The sequence below is a fragment of the Cornus florida genome, unplaced genomic scaffold, assembly GCF_030987335.1.
Source record: "Cornus florida cultivar Cherokee Brave unplaced genomic scaffold, ASM3098733v1 CherokeeBrave_3.0.0_Hap2_Chr03, whole genome shotgun sequence".
Lineage (NCBI taxonomy): Eukaryota > Viridiplantae > Streptophyta > Magnoliopsida > Cornales > Cornaceae > Cornus > Cornus florida.
Window position 1 is genome coordinate 266763 of NW_026775573.1, and position 20631 is coordinate 287393.

Genomic DNA, 20631 nt, shown 5'->3' on the forward strand with positions numbered 1-20631 from the left:
TAAAACTCACTCAATAAGTGGAACGGGTTGCAGTCTACAAACCAAAAAGAAAATTTCAAATTGTAGTCTGTTTTGGTTTCCTCTTTTTGGCTATAAGAGCAAGTGGTGTGGGCACACAAGCTCTCTATCTACTTTTTGAAAAGTAGAGTGTCACGTAAGCTGAAAAGTAGAGTGTCACGTGATGATGTGGTAATTTATTTATTTTTTATCTAAATGTTCCATGGTGTGGAACCCAATTATCTCATTCTCTATTTATTATTTTATTAATTTAATTTTAAAAATTAATAAAAAATTTGAATTTGAATTTAATAATTTTTTATTTTTTTCTCAACGGCTATATTCCCAACGGCTATATTTCAATTTCTATATAAACCACTGATTCTATCTTCTTTCAATTATGAAATCCACTTATTTGCATTCTCAAGTCCATTATTTGTTCTTTCAATTTCTATATAAATCACTTATTTTATCTTTTTTCAATTCTATCTTCTTTCAATTATCAAATCCACTTCTTTACATTCACAAGCCCATTCTCTATTATTTGAGTTTTCATAGTTCTTAGACAAAAAAACAATGACTTCATCGTCACGAGATATACCCGTCTCTGAGTCTATTTTTCCATTGAATTCGTCAGATTCAGATGGGGAAGATATTTTTGAAATCCATCAAAAAAGGATGAACGATGTGAGCAGATTATTATCGCCTAATAGGGTGCGGGCATTATTTCAACCTCGTAAGAGAAAGTATATTCAACATGATCGAGAGGAGGCAGCACAACGGCTATTCCGAGATTACTTTGCTGAAAATCTGATTTAACCACCAAACATATTTCGTAGAAGGTTTCAGATGCGACGAGAGTTGTTTCTTCGCATTTTGAACAGTGTTACAACATACGATGAATGGTTCATCCAGAAACCCGATGCCCTCGGTCGTATGGGGTTCACTCCTATACAGAAGATGACTGCTGCAATCCGTATACTCGCATATGGAATTTCAACTGATCTTTATGACAAGTATATAAAGATTTCTGAGCGCATTGCGATCGAAAGCTTGAAGAGGTTTTGTGATGCTATAATTGTTGTGTATGCGGAGCAGTACCTACGCTCACCAAATGTAGATGACATTGCATGTCTACTTCGAGAAAGGGAAGAGAGAAGTTTTCCAAGTATGCTTGGCTCTATAGATTGTATGCATTGGGAATGGAAGAACTGCCCCACAGCATGGCATGGCACGCACACGAGAAGAAGCCATAAACCTACCCTCATATTGGAGGCCGTTGCATTGAAAAATCTGTGGATCTGGCATGCTTTCTTTGGTATGGCTGGTTCATACAATGACTTGAATGTTCTCGATCATTTCCCAGTATTCAAAAGTATGATCAATGGTTCAATGCCTCCAATTAATTACGTGGTGAATGGGCATCGGCGTACAATGGGGTATTACCTATCTAATGGTATATATCCTAAGTGGGCAACTTTGATGCAGACCATCCCGCACCCAACAACAGTCAAAGAAAAATTATTTGCTAACAAACAAGAAGCTGTTAGGAAGGATGTAGAACGGGCGTTCGGCGTGTTGCAGATGAGGTGGGCTATAACGCATCAACTGGTACTTTATTGGAATACAGAAGATCTAAACAAGATAATGAGAACGTGCATCATATTACACAATATGATCATTGAAGACGAGGGCGAACACATTTTGCAATGGACACCTCCAACAGATGACCCAATCTCCCTTCCATATTACGTTCGAAACCCATCAATGTTGGCGGCACACATTTCCTCTCGCCTAAGTAGGATTCGCAATAGATCAGACAATGCCGATCTTAGGAGAGATCTTATGGAACATTTGTGGAATCAATTTGGTAATGAAGATGTTTAAATTTGTTGTAGTAGAATAAAATGTAATTTTCATATTGCTGATGAATAAACAATATTTTAAAAATTATTTGTTTCGATTAGATTTGTTAAGAAATTTAAAATAATTATAATTTAAAGAAATATCCATTACATATATAAATAAAAATTACATTAGCTTCCCACAGATAGAAAAAGAAAATTACATTACATTAGCTTCCCATAGGTAGAAAAAGAAAATTACATTGCATAACTCCACAAACTACCCCTTTTACTGAAACGTGCATAAATTTCATTTTGTTGATCAATGATCCATGCTTTTGTTGCTGCTGTTGGAGCATCATTTGGATTTTTAAGCATCATTTCCCTTTCGAAATCAAGTTGCTTTTGCTCAAATTCCAACTTTTTCATTTCTTTTTGTGCCTCAATCTCCATTCTTTTTGTATGTTCTTTCTCCAAACCTAAATCGAATGTAGCTTTCAATTTCATTTTTTGAGATTCAACTGCCAAGGCATTCATCAACTCACTTTGATGGGTAAAATCTTTAAATTGTTCTAGAAATAAGTTATGTTGTACCTCCTATTTGTTTTTTTTGCGACCCTTCTTAGATGTTTTTCGTCCAAGAGGTCGTATAATGCCATGCGAACTTTCAACACTAATTGCAGGTGAATCATCGTCGCCAAGGTTTACTGAACCTGGTGTTGACGGAGTAGATGGATTGGTTTGGACTGTTGACGAAGTAGGTTGAACAGTTTCTGGCCAATCCCTAGGCTCATTCATATCGATCTCCCCTCTTTTGTTTTTCCTTTTGTCATTGCTGTTGGAAGTCGAATTCCATTTTAACGAATTCTTTAAAATACACCAACAGTGGTCCAACTTAAATGACTCATTTTCTGACGCTTTAAATAAATTTCTTGTTTCAATGAGCTATAAAAAATAAAAAATAAATGAAATTAGTTAGATTGCCAATAAAAAAATAAAAAAATTAATAAAAAATTTATGAAGTAAAAAACTTACTGCATCTTCAACGTTGAAGCCATTAGGAGTATGATGTTGGATCTATGTGTAATATCCAGAAAATTTTCCCACTTTTGTTTTAATGTGTGAGAAATGATTTTGCAAAGCTGGTACATTTCGAGACGTCGTGCCCCCTAGTTGCAGAATAAAATTTTCACGGACTCGTCCCCAATACGTGATTTGCTTCTGATCCGAACCCGTTATTGGATCTTCCCCAATGTCAACCCATGCTTTGCATAATGCGTCATCTTCTCCAATGGACCAATTTGTTTTCGAACGCCTAGAATTACGTTGGGTTTCAAATGGTTGGGATTGAGAAGGTTGGGATTGAGATGGTTGGAACTGAGATGATTGGGATTGAGATGGTTGGTATTGATAAGGTTGTAATTGGTAATGAGGTTGGAATTGGGGATGTGGTACGGGTGGGTACTGAGTAGGTTGGAATGAGAAATAAGAGTATTAGGGTTGAGATGGATTTTCGGATTGAAAAAAAATTGAAGAGTCCAAATTATAATTGGATTGCGGTGGTAATTCGGAATTATGAGATTGGTTGAGATGGGGGCGATAAAATGGAGGTTGAGAATCCATAAAGATGAATGTGAAAAAAAAAATATTGAGAGAGAGAATTATTGAAGATGAAAATTATTGAAAATAAGAATTAGTATTTATAGGCTAAATAATATAGCCGTTTAATACTGTTTAACACTAGCCGTTTATTACTGTTTCAACAAAAAAAAAAAAAAAAGGCGAACAAAGGAAGTCGTTTTATTACTGTTTTAAGACTAGCCCTTACTGTACAATTCAACACACGAAAAAGCGAATAAAGAAAGCTACAAAATTAGTAGCGGTACTCCAAACGGATCTCTATATGCAAAGAAGGTGATAGAGAATATCATGCGGGGCCCAACAATGGAGTACCACAGATAACATGCATGCCTTCCTCTCTCTCTCTACTTTTCACAGTACCGCCCCAGATGCTCTAATATTGTTGTTATGATTTTTTTTCATATAATATGAATAAAATATTGATGGGCAAGAAAGTCACCATTTCTTAGGCATTATTTGGATTAAAAAACTGAAGTTATTGAAAAAAAAAAAAAAAAAAAAAAAAAAAAAAAAAAAAAAAAAAAAAAAACATTAATTTCACTACTTTTAAATTTTGATCACAAACCCTCAACTTATTTCAAAAAAACTCCTTCTACTTTAAAAAGTGATCACATTACCCCAATATCCATACCCAACCCGTTAATCAGGCTGTGAAATGATAAATTTGACCTTACTATTATTTAATGTTAAATTAAGAACTAAAAATAATTTTTCTAAAATTACAAAACTACCTTCTTCTTCTTGACCCCTCTCTCTTTGAAACTCTCTCTCTGAAACTCTCTAATAACGTGATAAAATAGAGGAGGAGTTAGTGGTGGGTTGTCCTACCTTTTCTTAGAACAATGGCATCGTCCGGAAGAGCTGCCACACTTAGCAGTAGCATTCACCGGTTGTAGGACATTGGTGTTGTCAGTAAACAAGGACATGAATGAATTCGCCGCCGATGCTCGTGACGACGCCACCACAAAATTAATTGCGGTCTCCTATCTCTCGATATATTCATTTTTGACCAACTGGGAATAGTTATGAGGTAGAGGTGGCAAGCACTGAATCAGAGTGGGACAATAAACCCTAGAAATTGAACTATGTGTTATCCTCCACCGTGTGATTATTGACTGTCGTTTGAACGAACGGCTCAGATTCTAGGGCTTTATGTTGTTATTAAGGAGAAGGAGGAGAAATAGGATCTCTTCGAAAACAAGCGTGACCGGTTCTGGTCCAATCGAGCAAGGAAATTAATTTCTTGAACTTATTGACGACAACTGCCCTGTAATCGGCGTCGCCGCCATTCATGGCCCCTACACAGTGGCCCTGGACGTCATGCTCGCACCAATGATCTTCAAAGACTTAACACTAATTTCTCACCAATCGCAACACCAAACCCAAATCAATTAATATGGACCAACAGCAAGCTTCGCTCAATACCATCAAACCCTTCTCCATCTCCACCATCAGATTCCTATGTAGTTATGTACGGCGGCAGAACCCTCTCCCGTTACCCCCAATGGCAAGCTCCGCTATCACGGCGCCACACCCGCCTCATCTCTCTCAAACTCTCCATCTCCTTTGCCGATCAGTCCCTCTTCTACTTCATATATATATATATATATATATATATATATATTGATGGTACACGTATATGTTTACTTTGTTAGAAGACGTGGATGTTTACAGAACCATCACTTGGTTTGGTGATGAGTCTGTTTGAGAGAGAGAGAAAAAGGGGTGAGAATTTTAGGCTTCATTTGGATGGGAAGATTTGGGGGGATTTGGAAAGAAAAGAAAAGAAAGAATAAGGAGTGTTGTGTTTGGATGGGATGATTTGAAAGGGAAAGAAATGATTTGGAAGGATTTCGAGGGATAGTTATCCCTCCAAATCCCTCATTTGGAATCCCTCTAAAATTGACAAGATTTGGAGGGATTTGGAGAGAAAGGGAGCCAATTCCTAAAGTATCCCTCCCACGAAGTCGCTGGAAGTTGCAGAGATCGTCGGAAGTTACAGAGATCGTCAGCGCTTGCAGTGGCGAGTTCTCCTTGGCCGTAAAATGACTTAAGAAGAGAGAGACCGAGATGGAGAACGAGACCCGCGATGGAGAAAGAGGCTCGGCCGATGAGGCCAAGAGCTCGCTGGAGTTGCTAAAGGTGCGGCGACCTGATATGGCGCCAGAAAATACAGAGAAAGAGAGAAGGTGTGGCTTGCGGTGGTGATGGGGTTAAACAGAAGGGAGAGAAGAGATGGGGGTTAGGGTTTTTGAGGAGGCTTCGGGTGACCACCAAAACCAAAACCCATTTCCAAAATTCACTAAAAAATAACAAAATTTAAGAAATTTAAGACACCCATGTCATCAAATTGAACAATCAATGAGCCAGAAGAAGGGGAAAAAAATACCTGTCAATGAAGAGCATCCCATCACAGACGCATCCAAAACAAAACAAAAAGAGTCAATTTTTGAGATAAAAAAAATCCTTGAAGTTGAATCTATTTCTCTGCTCATCAAAGACATTGTTTACTTCTTTTGTTTAACCAAATTAATAACTAAACTACAATGAAACTCATTCTTATCTTGAGTCAACTTTGGCCAGAAAGTCAAAAACAGGTCTAATTTAATACCAAATTGAGCTACATAGAAAGCTATAGCTCGATGAAGATGAGATCAAAACAGAGAAAAAATTCCTATTGTGTGGATTTATCTTTCTCTGTTTATGACTCTCTCTTTCTATAAATATATATACACATATATAGTAGTGTATGATTTTCTCTCACCCAACTCTTGTTTTTTCTCTAAGGGTAATATGGTAATTTCATTATTGCCAATTCCTTTATTTTCTCACCTTTGTGTTATCCAAACAACAATATTGCCAATTCCTTTTTTTTCTCTTCTATCTATCCAAACATGAATATAAATTAGAGCTATCATTTCCTTTCTTTTGTTTTCTTTTCTTTTCTCTTATAATCCCTTCCTTTTTTTTTTATCTCCTGTGTATTCAAACGAAGCCTTAGGGTCAGTTTGGTGTAATGGAAAAGGGAGGAGGAAAGGGAAGGTGATTAAAAAATTGTGTTTGACATAAATGTATGAAGGAAAGGGAAGGTGATGGATAGGGATGGCAATTTGACCCGCTCCCTGCGGTTACCTACTTCATCCCGCTTCGTTTTTGGCAGTTTTGGGGGACCGTTTTGCTTATTTGGGCAGGGATGGTTTGATGCAATAAAAACCCACGCGGGTTTGGTACGGGGGTAGGGGGAGGTCGCCCCGCCCCACTCCATTTAGATAGGCAAATTACTTAAGTAACCTTATTTAATTAGTATATATATTTTCCACTATATATTAAGTACCCTATATAGCAATATTAAAGTAACAAATGAATTTTATTAAAAGAAAGTTGCAATGGTGAAGAATTGAAGATGAGGGGGAAAAAAAAAGAGTAAATCCATTTCAACAATAATTAAATTATAGTCTTAAACGGGGCGGGGCGGGTACTCGCGGGGGTAAAAATGTTAAACGGTTACGGGGATAGGGTGGAAAGTTCTCCCGTTTTTGCTGTTTTGGATGGGAAAAGGGGCGGGGTTTTTAAACGGTTGCGGGAGCGGGGGAGGGTACACCCGCCCAAACCCGCCCCCGTTGCCATCCCTAGTGATGGATGGTTTTGGAAAGATAACTCAAGTCATGATTAGTAATTTTCTTAACCTCCCAAAAATGGGAGGAAATGGAAGGAAAGGGAAGGCTAGGGTTGATGAATTCGTTCTGATACCAAATTTACATTTACACAAAATTAATATTACACTTGATTTTAGGATTTAGTTTGCAAAATAAGAATTACAGACCTTGATTAGTTGATTTAGAAAAAAAAAATTTAAAACAAAACCCACACATACAAGTTAGCAGTTACAGCGAGAGGGGGGGCAAGCTTGGAGAGTTGAGAGACAGCGGCTGAAGCTTGCGAATGGTGAACCCGAACTGGAACAGCGGGCGATGGGAACTGGAACAGCGGGCGATGGAAACTGAAAGATACGGGTTTTGATTTTTTGAACAATCTGAAATGATATGCCAATATGAGTTTTGATTTTTTGAACAATTTGACATGTAGATTTTGTAGTTTGTAGTTGCACAAAGAGAGACAGAGGGCAAGTGCAGAGTTGAGAACGAGAATAGAGATGGAGGCGGAGGCTGAAATGATTTGCCCTAAAAATATATATATTTTTATCAATTTATTTTTTTAATATATAAAAGGGTATAATAATAAATTTATATAAATAGTTTCATTTCCTTTCTTTTCCTTCATTAATCAATCAAATACGATTGAGGGTTAAAATTATCATTCCCTTCCCTTTCCCTTATAATTAATGTTATTCTTTCTCTTCATTCCCATCGTACCAAACATAGTTTTAGTGAGAGGGGTGATGAAGAAATAAGGGTATTTTTGTAATTTTTTAAAAAATAATTTTAAATTTAACATTAAATAGTAAGGTCAAATTTGTTATTTCATAACCGGGTTAATGGGTCGGGTATGGATATTAGAGTAATGTGATCATTTTTTAATGTGTAAAGGATTTTTTGAAATAAGTTAGAAGTTTATGATTAAAATTAGTCGTGGAAGTTTTATGGAATTAATCCTAAAGAAAAAAAAAAAAAAGAAAGCCTTATAACGATTGAGGATTAAAATTATCCTTCACTTCCTTTTCCCTTATAACTAATGTTATTCTTTCTCTTCATTCCCACTGTACCAAACATAGCCTTAGTGAGGGGGGTGATGAAGAAGATAAGGGTATTTTTGTAATTTTTAATTTTAAATTTAACATTAAATAGTAAGGTCAAATTTGTTATTTCATAGCCGGGTTAATGGGTCGGGTATGGATATTAGAGTAATGTGATCATTTTTTAATGTGTAAATGATTTTTTGAAATAAGTTAGAAGTTTATGATTAAAATTACTCGTGGAAGTTTTATGAAATTAATCTTAAAGAGAAAAAAAAAAAAAAAGAAAAAGAAAAAGAAAAAGAAGGCCTCTTAATAATAGTAATAACATTAGTATAATTTACCTTGTTTTATCGTGATTACAAAACCATTATATATATATATTTATATATTCAAGAATCACTTTAATTATGGAAGTGCCATACCAACCGAATGGATAGACCCAATTTATGCCAATAGGATGTGGCAACGGAACAGTCCTGTTTTTCTACCCATTTCAACCACTTGAGTAGAAGAAATTCGCACTAGCATTGCAGTCCAAACAATAGATTAAGGGCTTTAAATTACTCTAGCAATGCTATTAGGAAAAACGAAAAAAAAAAAAAAAAAAAAAAAAAAAAAAAACATATACACATATATGTATAATATATTTAACCATTGACAAAAAGGCTAGCACTAGAAGTGGCATCATCTATGCCATTCATCATAAATCAGCAATTACTGAGATAACATTTGAAGGCTAAGAAAGTGAGACACACAGACACAGGATTATAAAGTTCTATCTTTGAACTGTCCCTAGTAACTGGAACAGACACAGCCTGTTTCCGGTTTGGTCAGCTCTGAGTCTCTCGGCCGGTAACAGTAACAGTGGGATTTATTTTAGGATTAATAACCATCTTTAAAGTACCGTAAACGCCCTAGGTAAGGAATGGCGCATCATCGCGTGGGGATGGTTTAACAGTTGATAGCAAGAAGCAACCGAGTAGTAGAGTCACTCTTCTATTTCTGTAAGATAAAGTAATTTAAGCTGCTTTTAAATTAAACTAAATACTAGCTTAGCTTAATAAGAAGGTAAAATTTTTAGGGTGTTTTGTTGATCTGAAAATGAAAATGTGATTGCAGCAGATGCATCGTAACTATCTCCAGCCAAAGGAAAGTCCCGCGCTTTCTACATAGGGATTCTGCAATTTCAACATCTTCAGATTTTCCTCTTGTATTCTTCCTTTTTTTGGACTACATACTATAATAGTATATATATATACTATATACATAACATCTCTCTTCTACAGTCTATCTATCTGACTCGATTCTTTTCATTCTCTTCTTTTATCGTTTTCTCGCCGTAGATCTCTTCTGTCTCTCTCCTCAAATTATTTTTATTTTATTTTTTATATTTTATTTTATATATTTTTTCACCTATCTCACCCAAACTTTAGTTGATCTTCAGATCTGTTTGGGGATTGGTTTCGACCTTCAGATGCTTCGACTCTGAATTTTGACCAGGTCGCGATCACTGCGGGAGAGGCCATGGGCCAGTGCTACGGTAAGACCATTCCCACTGGCGATAACGACGGAACCACTATCACCACCGCCGCCAGTGCCGCTGCCGATCGACCACCGTCCACCCCAGCACGCTCCTCGGCTAACAACGGCTCTGTTAGGTCAGTCAAAAACACACCAGCTCGATCTTCGGCAACCAGTCCATGGCCCAGTCCCTACCCTCATGGCGCTGCTAGTCCGCTTCCGGTCGGAGTGTCTCCGTCTCCGGCCAGATCCACGCCGCGAAAATTCTTCAAGCGCCCGTTCCCACCTCCTTCGCCGGCCAAGCACATCAAGGCTTCTTTGGCTAGGCGGTTTGGCCAGGCGAAGCCCCGGGAGGGCCCAATTCCCGAGGACGGTGCTACAGAGTCTGATCATTCCCTTGATAAGAACTTCGGTTACAATAAGAATTTCGGTGCCAAGTATGAATTGGGGAAGGAGGTAGGCCGGGGGCATTTTGGTCATACGTGCTATGCCAAGGGCAGAAAGGGAGACCTCAGAGATCAACCTGTTGCTGTGAAGATCATCTCCAAATCCAAGGTTCGTTTTTTCCTTTACCTTCCCCCTCCCATCCCCACACCCCACCCAAATATATATATATATATATATATATATATATTCAAAAGCCTTTTAGTCTTTGGAAATATCCTGATTTTCAACACTCGAAGGTACTGATTGACTCAATGTTACATATGCTACTCATTCTTGCTCCATTTGCAGTTTGATCAAGTGGATTTTGCAGCTTCATTGTAGATTTTGAGCTGAATTTGTTGTCTCACTGGCTGTGCTTTCCTCTGATTTGGGTTAGCGGCTTGAATTCACATAATGTTGTTTATGGGAAGACATAGTTTTTAACTCCCACACGAAATAATGAAAATAATATATATATATATATAAAGACAATAACCTCAATGAGAATATACGAACTGGATATCTAACTCATTTAAAAGATTTCATCCACCATATCCAAATTTCTAAATGTTGACAATTTCTTTCAGTTTGTTTAATAGTAAAGGCAGTGTTAAAACTAATGAGAGGACTGGGGGAAATTGATCTGCAAACATATAAGAAATTACATAAAAAACAAGTTATCCATTTAATTGAAATATTCTCAATTAAACCTTAATAAAGATCAGAAAACTTATAACTAATAAATAGTTGACATCTTATTGGTATATATAGATTACAATGCATTAACGAACTTCGAAGATTACACTCTATATTTATATTTTCTAGGAAACTTTCATCTTCATTCATAGCACTCCAATTTCTTTTTCGTAATTAAATATTTTTCAACATAATTCTACTGAGTGTACCATGTCTTCAGGCTTTGAGTTCTTCTTAGGTCATTCCATATGCATCTTATCAAGATTTGTGCCTCAAGTAGGCGTAAATAGTCCATTCAGTTCTTTATCTTTCTTCTCCTTCAAAAAATTGCCTCTCCATAACCCTTTCTTTATTTTAAGAAAGCGGAAAGATACTGTTAATTCTAATTTTACGTATACAAAAATTCCCTTTTGCACAATGCATGCATGGTTACAAGCGTCGGATAAGAATATCATTTATCCGACATGAAGATATGGACAAATTTGGATTGCGACGTACCAACGACCATGTCAAAGTGTATTTGACTTGCCTGAATGTCGAACTGATTAAAACGACAAAAATGGTTAAAGTGCATGTGTCATTAACATTTGTTGCATATATTCAGCGCAACAAGACTCAGTTTATTGCATCATTCTCAAAATTCATCATGGGTATTAAGATCAGCCCGTATTTAGTTTTTTTTTTTTTTTTCCTATAGTTTTAATTAGTTTATATAAATTTTATGTTTTATTAATTTTTATTTTCCCCTTTACAATAATTATATTTATTTAGTATTGTTGATATCATATTAAATCACCTTTGAATATTCAAAAAGTCCACAAAAAATTGTTAGAAACCTATATTATTGGATTATGGGGTTAAAAGTATGCGTTGTTATGTTTTGGGGTGAGGTATACAGGTTGAGAAAAATTCACGACTTTAATGGCCAATACTGCCACGTAACACTCGTTACGCACTTGCATTCATTAGATTGCAAATGTTTCGAATTGGCTATTGCGGTTGAACCTATTCCCTATTCCAATGTTAGAATGACTGTTGTATGCATGTTAGGCATTGTTTTAATTTTTGTATTTTTTTTTTCTTTCCATCTTTCTATATGATAGGGGTAAAATTATTTGTATGTAGACAATTTTTTAATGGTTTTTGTTTTTTTTTCCCCTTATGTCTTTCTATATTATATGGGTAATATAGTTTTTATGTTGTCTATAATGTCTTACAAGAATACTCATATAATGTGGAAAAGGTAAGGAAAGTATAAGAAGCATTCCATCAAATGTCATTTCTTGGTGCAATGTAAGACCTCATCTACTAAAACTAAGTGCTTGATTGAGTATGAGAGTAAACCCTTTCTGCAAATAATGTTGAGGGTTAAATCTATATACCGGCATCTCTTCCAGCATCCTGTATTAGCTGGACCAACACTTGGTTATGGCTTTGTAGGTTATATTTTTAAATATATATATTGCTATTTTTGCATCATATGATCTTGCCAGATTTGTGCCACCTCATGCTTGACTTTGAAATGTCAGCTTCTTTTTTGTTTAATATTGTTCTTTGTATAATTTGGCAGGAAAGCTTTTATTCATTTCATAGTTTATACTTAGCAAATTGCTAAAGTATAAAAATTTTGACTGATTTCGCAGCACTTGTGTACCAAATGAGTGACACGTTGTACTTGTCAAAAAAAATAAAAAAAAATAAAAAATCAGTGGCATTGTGTAACTGCCATGGATATTTTAATTATTGGTGAATTTGTGGCATCTAGAGATATACATGCTTATATTATAATATTATTGCTTTATATAGTTTCATTTTATAAAGTATGCAAGATGAAGACTGATTTGCTACTAACTTGTTTTTATTGTTTGTTTAATAAAATAATATTGAATACTACTGACACTTGTGTAACATTATAATTGTTTCTATACAAATTATTAACAAATGGAGGAAAGCCACTCCAGTATTTGTAGACGACAAATGTCGCATTATAGTTGCACCAGTTATTGTGGTGTCAAACTTATAAGTCATACCAAAAAATTGATGAAGCAGTTTGTCATGTGCTGGTGGAAAGGTTTAGAGAGAACAAGGATGAGGTTCAGTGGCATTTTGACTTGAAAAGCATATGACCGGTTCCTTAGAGATAGCTAGAGAATATTCATGGATGTATAAAGAGAAAGGGGTGTCAAATAGATATTTTGATGCAAGAGAATTAGCACTTTCAGCCAAGAGAATTAGCTGATGCTATGGCTTTTTCGTGCCTTGCACGTTTATTAAGTAACGTAAATTTTAGTGTTAAGTTTTTCATATCTTTAAAGGTTGAAAATTAGATCTTATATTTTCGTGCAATGAAAAATTGGAAGGAAAGGAAGGTAGATCAGAATATGGTTTGCGGCTGTGATGCAATCACATTGGCCTACAATTATTTAGGACATGGTTTTAGATGAAGAATGGAAATGGATTAACTAAGTTATTGGAACTTAAGGCCGCCCTAATCTGAGATGACAGAGCTAAATCATTATGCGGTGCAAAAGTATTGCGAACGTTAAGAAACCTAAATTATACGGGCATGGAGCACAGATACAGCATGACATGAAATATTGAACATATAATTCTTTAAAAAAAAAAGGGGACATGGAAGCGACGGGGACATGACAATAAAATAACAAGGAATTTCCAACGGTAGCAGTCTTGTAAGAGAGTGGAAAGTGAAAGTTTGTTTTATATTAAAATTATATTATATACGATTATAAATATTTTATGAATGTAGCATGAAATTTAACGTATACATCATATACAATTACACCTATTGCACAAGGCAAAACAAGACACGAAATATATCTATATGTGTGTATTTATGTGCATATGTAAATATATACGTGTACAATTTTATGAAATACATAATTTAGTAAAATATCTACTACTTTCATATCCTTTCTTTTAATAAAATATTCCTATATCTTTAATTTTCCAAACTTTTTATAGATTATATAAACATTTAATTAAGTTTTTCTTATAACTACACTTTCTTCGATGCTAAAGAAAGTTTTATCTAATGTTCAAGATTGATTAGTGTAGTTAGTGCATGATTAAGAAATGCTGTCAAAGTGTCGAAAAATAAGAATTTTATTTTTAAATTACGGACATATACAAGATGTTCCATATATTTGTCCAGAAGTGTCTGTGTCTGATACGTGCCTGACATGAGCACTTGATATGTGCCTGAAACGGGGCGTAACACCTTTTTGGAAGTGTCCATTCTTTTGCGTTTTCAGTCAATGCTGTCATTTCTTTTCCAATAGTTGCACTCATAGATCTTGGTCTTCATTCTTTCTCCACTCATTGAATGCAACATCTATTAGGCAGAGAATTTTTGTTATTGGCCAAGTTAAGAAAGTACTAGAGATTCCCTTGTATCACTACAAGTTGTACTTTATGAAGTCTATTAATTAGTACAACAGCAATGACAACAGCAGCAGCAAGTATTAAATAACTAAATCAAGCATCCATAAGTTGTTTCTCAGCGATCCATAAAATGCAGTTAAAACATTAGCGTTGTTTTTTTTGGTAGGTAATGTTTACCTTGTTATATGAAGTCTACTTATATATATATATATATATATATTCTGATGAGCGTAAACAGGACAATGGTGAAGAAACCTTCAGTTTACACTTTTAAGTATGATATAACAGCAATTTGGCAAGGCTTTTTTGTTTTTCCTATTTGGCATTTGGCGTTGTTTCAGTCATAACATGGTTAAGTTGTTGTGGTCCCATATTTTTTAGAAAATAAATGTCAATAGAACTTTCCTAGATAGTATTGAACTTCATGCTCTTTCGTAGAGTTAAATTTTGAACTAGAAAGAGGGAGAAAGTGCATTACTACTGAATATCTACACAAGTAGAATTCTGTCAAATGTTCAAGTTTATTGTTAACTTCTGTGCATTATAATCTTGATGTCTGCTTTATGTTATATTCTGTTATGGACAGTATCTCTATCTCAACAAGTGGCTTTGCTTTGCAGATGACAACCGCGATATCAATCGAAGACGTTCGTAGAGAAGTGAAAATATTGAAGGCTTTATCAGGGCATAAGCATCTGGTCAAATTTTACGATGCTTGTGAGGATACCAATAACGTTTACATAGTCATGGAGTACGTCTTTCCTTGTCTCTATTCAACTTTGTATCAAATGAGGTTACAAAAAATGTGGTTCAGCATTGCAAACAAAATTTATTTTCTCGTTCTTTGTTTGTAATGTGTATTCCTAAGTTCAATGTGTATACCTAAGTTACATGGACTGGGTTACTTCTGCTAGGTGGGGGTGTGTCTAATTGTTTTACCTCTTTGAACTACAAATCTCATGATCCAGGGATTCGGCTCGAGATGTTTCCAAAAGTTGGGTATGGATGCGTAGACATGAGCATAATTTAAAATATTATATGCCGTATACTATCATGAAGTATGTGAAAAGTCCCATCTCTCTCTCTCTCTCTATGTGAAAAGTCCGAAATGTTGTCTCCTATCAAATTTTAGATTTTTCTTCTTATATCATTATATGATATGTAGAGGATCAGCATATACAATTTTGGTTTATGTACCTGAGACTTCCCATATCCATACTCCAGCAGTGTCATGCTGACACTAGTAACTTGGAAGGAGCAGCAGAGTCCATGTAATAAGAGGCATATACTGACAAACTTCAAACCTTCCTTGTGACAAAGAATGTAGTTTCAGTTCCTGTGGTCTGATTTGTAAATGCATCTGTAAGCTTTTAATTTAGATTTGGGTTATTTGTAAAACATTTAAGCTTCTCCTCGTAGCACCATATCAAGTCACATTTCTTTCTTGATTTTTGTTATGATGAAGCTCTTTTTCTGTTTTCTGATCAGATTGTGTGAAGGTGGAGAACTACTTGACAGAATATTGTCAAGGTAAGCCGTAAAACTAAAATTTCTTCTGAAATATCATACTTGCATATATATATATATATATATAGTTTAAAGTTTGAAATTTGTTACATGCTTTTGCTTTGCTGCAGAGGTGGAAGATACACAGAAGATGATGCTAAACTTATTGTTGTGCAAATTTTAAGTGTGGTTGCATTTTGTCATCTTCAAGGAGTTGTGCACCGTGACTTAAAGCCTGAGGTTATTGCTTCTTGAACTTGATGTCTTAGTTCTTTGGCTTTATTAGAACAAATTATCTTTTTGAATTTCCTAATAAAAATTGTTTTCCCTTTTCTATTCTATAAATATTCCCTCATCCTTTGTTTTCTTCATTGTTAATTCCTCTATCCAATTGCTTTCATTACAGAATTTCCTTTTCACCTCTAGAAATGAAGATGCTGATATGAAACTTATTGATTTTGGTCTTTCGGACTTTATCAGACCAGGTAATAGTCATATCCTACTGGGTTTGTTCATTAGATATTCATACCAGGGTCAGTTCATCCCTATCTCTGTCAATGCAAAATACTCCGTCACATGCTCTAAAAGCTCGGTGGCATTATTTTACTTTTCGTCTTTTCTTTAGATTTTGGTTTATGGTGCTAGCATGCTATATATATGCACGATGCCTTAATATCACAGCTCTAATAAAATTGAGTTTGTTTGCTTACTAGTTAATCATATGCATTAGCTTGTTTACTTATTAGCTTACTTTAAGCTTAATTCTCAATACATCCCCCCTTCCTTTTCCCCTGCTCGCCCGTCGAATCAAATTAACAAACTTAATATTATATTTCTGACATTCTCATGTTTTATGTTTCCTTTTTAAATTGATTTATTTTAATGAGCAGTGCTCACCCAGACTTCTGTCAAATGGATAGAGTTGTTTTTAACATGAAATGGTCCTATTTCCGTTGGGCTCATGCAGCAAAAAACAGTAGTAACTCACAAGTCCATGGATCAGAGTTGAGCATCCTTAGTTTGTTATCTCATTTGTATTTTATCTTTCAAATGCATGTTTATGCAGATGAAAGACTTAATGATATTGTTGGAAGTGCATACTATGTGGCACCAGAAGTCCTCCATAGATGTTACAGTCTGGAAGCAGATATTTGGAGCATAGGTGTTATCACCTATATTTTGTTATGTGGAAGTAGACCATTCTGGGCAAGAACAGAATCTGGTATTTTTCGTGCGGTTCTAAGAGCTGACCCGAACTTTGATGATTTACCTTGGCCTTCTGTGTCATTAGAAGCAAAGGACTTCGTTAAAAGGCTTTTGAACAAGGATTACAGGAAAAGGATGACTGCTGCTCAAGCTCTGAGTAAGTCACAAGCTCTAGTAGTAGTTGTCTGAATATAACCTGGATATCTGGCCAACTGTTAGACCTTAGGTGCAATTCAGTTTTTTCTTGAATAGTTTTCTATATGAAATGTTTCACTCAAATTTGGTGAAGCTATTGGCATGGACCATTAACGTTTTATCACAATAGATTGCGAGAATACTCCTTTTCCCCTGGGACTTTTTGGTAGAGTTATTTGGTTGTTTCTTTTTTCCCTTGGTTTAAATGCCATTACTTAAACACCCCCCAGCAAAAAAAAAAAAAACATTTAATACTGTTGAAAAATCGAAAATGATACTGGTACACTGCTTTCCCTTGTATACTTAAAGCGCAGAATTCGTTTTTTAGGCATTAATAATGATAATTAATGTTTCTTATTTAATTAATTTGTGATTCCCTTTTTGTGATTGCAGTGCACCCATGGCTGCGGAGTGAAAACCAACCTATCCCTTTAGATATATTGGTTTATAAGTTAGTAAAGTCATACCTTCATGCTACTCCTTTCAAACGTGCAGCATTAAAGGTACCACTTGTTGTCTTCAACAATTGCACCATCATCTTTTTCCTGATTAAATTTTCACTGGAAGCATTAACTGAGTATTATATCATAAATATACATTTTACTTTCCTTTTGTAAGGGAATTGTAATTATACTTTGTATCACTTTAGCCATGGTTATTGATTTTTTTGCATTCTGTGTATCATCCTTGTCACGTTGAGTTTATCAGTTAAAGCATTAGTATTACTGGAGTCTCTGTTTATTTTGAATGGTAAGTACAAGTCATGATACTTAGATGAGTTATTGCCATTTCATTTTTACGGCGAAACTTCAGTTGATAGAAAGGATATTTATATTGATACATTCAATCGAGTCCCATTTATCTTCATCCATCAACTGCCTTGAATGAAAGCCTTCCTTATTTTGAAAACGAATTAGAAATGGGCTTACACCCATCCAGTGGAATATTCTGACCATCTACTCTCCACCCATCATCCTTTGACCATGAAGCTGGAGAACAGCTGCTTGAAAACAGACTCAGCTTATCTGTCTTGCTGAGTTTGTGGATCGCTTTATATGTTGAATGCCTCAATTAGATGGCTTGAAAATAGTCATACCCGTAAAATTATTTCATGCTATTATTATGACTGATTGAAAGATTCTGGTTTTGGTTATAATTTTTGTTATTGTTGTTTGTTCTTCGAATGCAGGCTCTCTCAAAAGCTTTAACAGAGGATGAGTTGGTTTATCTTAGAGCTCAGTTTATGCTTTTGGAACCTAACAAAGATGGACGTGTCTCGCTTGATAATTTCAAAATGGTTATTTACTTCCCTTTCTTTCTATTTGATCCTTAAATTGAAGTTGATAATGATTTCAGGGAATGATTGTTCTAATTATGGAGATGACATGGTCATGTGATAATAGAAATTATGTTCTGTGTTAGCCAGTTTTCTCATCCTCATTCCTTCCTATAAAGTCAAAGTTATGGTCAAACGAGAACTGAAAACAAATTTGCAGGCTCTTGTGCGAAATGCAACTGATGCAATGAAGGAGTCAAGGATTCCTGATATTCTCAATGTGGTGAGGACTTTGGGATCATTATTGCTCAATGAAAAAGTATATGATCATTGTATCTGATATTTATTCTAGTGTTTATGATATTTTTACATGTTTAAATGCTTATAAAATGTGTAGTTCCTTGCGAAATAACCATTTTTGCTTGATTTTCTTGCTTGGTAATATGTTTGTTTAATGATAAACAATCTTTAAGCTAAATTAATACCTGTTACTTAACTACAACTTCAGGTAGGTACTTCGTATTAGTTGGAACATGTCCAGGGTTATCTGCAGCAATCAAATAATCTATAGACTTTTTATCATATTCCATTTCTATTAGTGCTTTTTGTCTTGTGAATCCCGAATATTACGCTGAATTATTTTCTTCTTCTTTTTTCAAGTTTAAAATTAACATTGCTTTTCCCGACTCTGGTGCTTGTCTTTTATTGTAGATGGCGCCACTGTCCTATCGGAAGATGGACTTTGAAGAGTTCTGTGCAGCTGCAATCAGCACATATCAACTGGAGGCTCTTGAAAGATGGGAGCAGATTGCATCTACAGCATTTGAGCTTTTTGAACAGGAGGGTAACAGAGTGATCTCAGTGGAGGAATTGGCTCGGGTATTTACTAACTGACTTTAAAGTTCAAACACATCATTTTTGGAGTTCTGTTTTATTTCTTTCTGTTAATGTTGTACTCCATCAATTCAGGAACTGAACGTGGGCCCAACAGCTCATTCAATACTCAAAGATTGGATCCGAAGCTCTGATGGAAAGCTCAGTTTACTTGGGTATACCAAATTTTTGCATGGCGTGACCATTCGCAGCTCACATACAAGACAATAGTAGGTTCTTTTTATCGATTGATGAAATGGTGCATGACCATTCGGTTTAAAAATTCATGACATTTAAAGGACTTTAAGGATTTCGTTTTTTTCTTTTTTCCATCAGAGTGGGGAAAAAAAATGTGTACAAATGAAAAGTAGCAGTTGAGTCAGTTGGGATTAGGCATATTTAAAATTAATTAATTTTTTTTTTTCTCCATGCTTATACTCTTTGCAGATTGTAAATCTGTTTTGGGTTGAGCTCATGGTCCAAAATTATATATAGAAAGTATTCAAAAATTTTAATTTCATCCAGCTTTTCAAACTGTGTTTGTTTAATCTAAACATCCAAAATGATTGATTATTGACGATGAAAAGGGATAACGAGTCTTAAAACTTGTTTTTTAACCTTTTCCTCTCTTCTTTAGATATGGTTTTTGCAGTTGTTGACTTGGTTCCATGACTGTTATATCAAAATGCAATGATATATAGTTAGTTGGAAATTAATTTGCAATGACTTGGGCTCTACAGCTGTTGTTGTTGGGTCTGAATGATTTGGGCTCCGATTGTAATTTTATAACTAAGCTTACGTTGTTACGTCTAATATTCTTTGAATTTGAGTTGTACTGTTGTTGGGCTGTTGTAGGCCCTGCACATTCCTGCATGTTGGGTTGTTGGGTTCGATATTGAATTCTTGTAGTCGAAGCTCATCCCCCAACGTTAAGGATCTTTTTGTATCGTTCGTTCTTCTTGTATTCTATCAAAGCTTATCGTGTGGTATTCAGCAAGCGTGGTTTTTTACCCTTTAGTGGAAGTGTTATAGCAGATATCTGACATAAAAAGACATTTACAAGATATACTATATTATTTAATATATAGAGATATTCATTGTACATTTTCATTTGAGTTAAATCAGAGTATAAATATATATATATATATTGTAAATTTTACTTTTATGAGCAACGATGGTAGAAAATACATCTGCGAAAGGTCAACTTACTGCATTTAATTATTAATTTTATTGGTACACTAAAAAAATTATTAAAAGTTACTTTTAAAAATTGTACCAAACAAAAACGCCCCGATCTATTGGATCAAGATATATAGACAGCCTCTCTGTTGGATTAAGTTTTATTGACGGCA

The 20631-nt window shown here is 35.1% G+C and overlaps 2 protein-coding genes across 3 annotated transcripts; both read left to right on the top strand.

Annotated features, from left to right (window-relative positions):
• Nucleotides 1-846: 846 nt before the first annotated feature.
• LOC132300911 (uncharacterized) lies at nucleotides 847-3313 on the top strand. Its single transcript, XM_059798218.1, has 3 exons — nucleotides 847-1867; nucleotides 2468-2598; nucleotides 3161-3313. Exons 1-3 carry the CDS (start codon nucleotides 847-849, stop codon nucleotides 3311-3313), a joined length of 1305 nt encoding a protein of 434 aa, XP_059654201.1.
• A 5810-nt stretch (nucleotides 3314-9123) lies between these two features.
• On the top strand, nucleotides 9124-19799 carry LOC132298871 (CDPK-related kinase 3-like). Of its 2 annotated transcripts, XM_059795207.1 has the most exons (12): nucleotides 9124-9182; nucleotides 9298-10254; nucleotides 14844-14974; nucleotides 15712-15753; nucleotides 15861-15969; nucleotides 16136-16214; nucleotides 16796-17092; nucleotides 17524-17633; nucleotides 18320-18427; nucleotides 18627-18689; nucleotides 19118-19285; nucleotides 19376-19799. In XM_059795207.1, the coding sequence occupies exons 2-12, from the start codon at nucleotides 9703-9705 to the stop codon at nucleotides 19508-19510; spliced, it is 1794 nt and encodes a 597-aa protein (XP_059651190.1). In that variant the 5' UTR covers nucleotides 9124-9182; nucleotides 9298-9702; the 3' UTR covers nucleotides 19511-19799. The 2 variants fall into 2 exon arrangements, with proteins under 2 accessions (XP_059651190.1, XP_059651189.1); XM_059795206.1 differs by lacking the exon at nucleotides 9124-9182 and having other exon boundaries at nucleotides 9260-10254.
• Nucleotides 19800-20631: the final 832 nt, after the last annotated feature.

What these genes read in the sequence shown, in the direction of transcription:
- LOC132300911 (XM_059798218.1), top strand. Translation starts at nt 847, where the DNA reads ATGCGACGAGAGTTGTTTCTTCGCATTTTGAACAGTGTTACAACATAC. An exon ending in ACATTTGTGGAATCAATTTG is followed by an intron (nt 1,868 to 2,467) that starts GTAATGAAGATG and finishes GACCCTTCTTAG; the next exon opens with ATGTTTTTCGTCCAAGAGGT. An exon ending in TGGTTTGGACTGTTGACGAA is followed by an intron (nt 2,599 to 3,160) that starts GTAGGTTGAACA and finishes TCGAACGCCTAG; the next exon opens with AATTACGTTGGGTTTCAAAT.
- LOC132298871 (XM_059795207.1), top strand. Translation starts at nt 9,703, where the DNA reads ATGGGCCAGTGCTACGGTAAGACCATTCCCACTGGCGATAACGACGGA. An exon ending in ACCGTGACTTAAAGCCTGAG is followed by an intron (nt 15,970 to 16,135) that starts GTTATTGCTTCT and finishes CTTTCATTACAG; the next exon opens with AATTTCCTTTTCACCTCTAG. An exon ending in TTCGGACTTTATCAGACCAG is followed by an intron (nt 16,215 to 16,795) that starts GTAATAGTCATA and finishes ATGTTTATGCAG; the next exon opens with ATGAAAGACTTAATGATATT.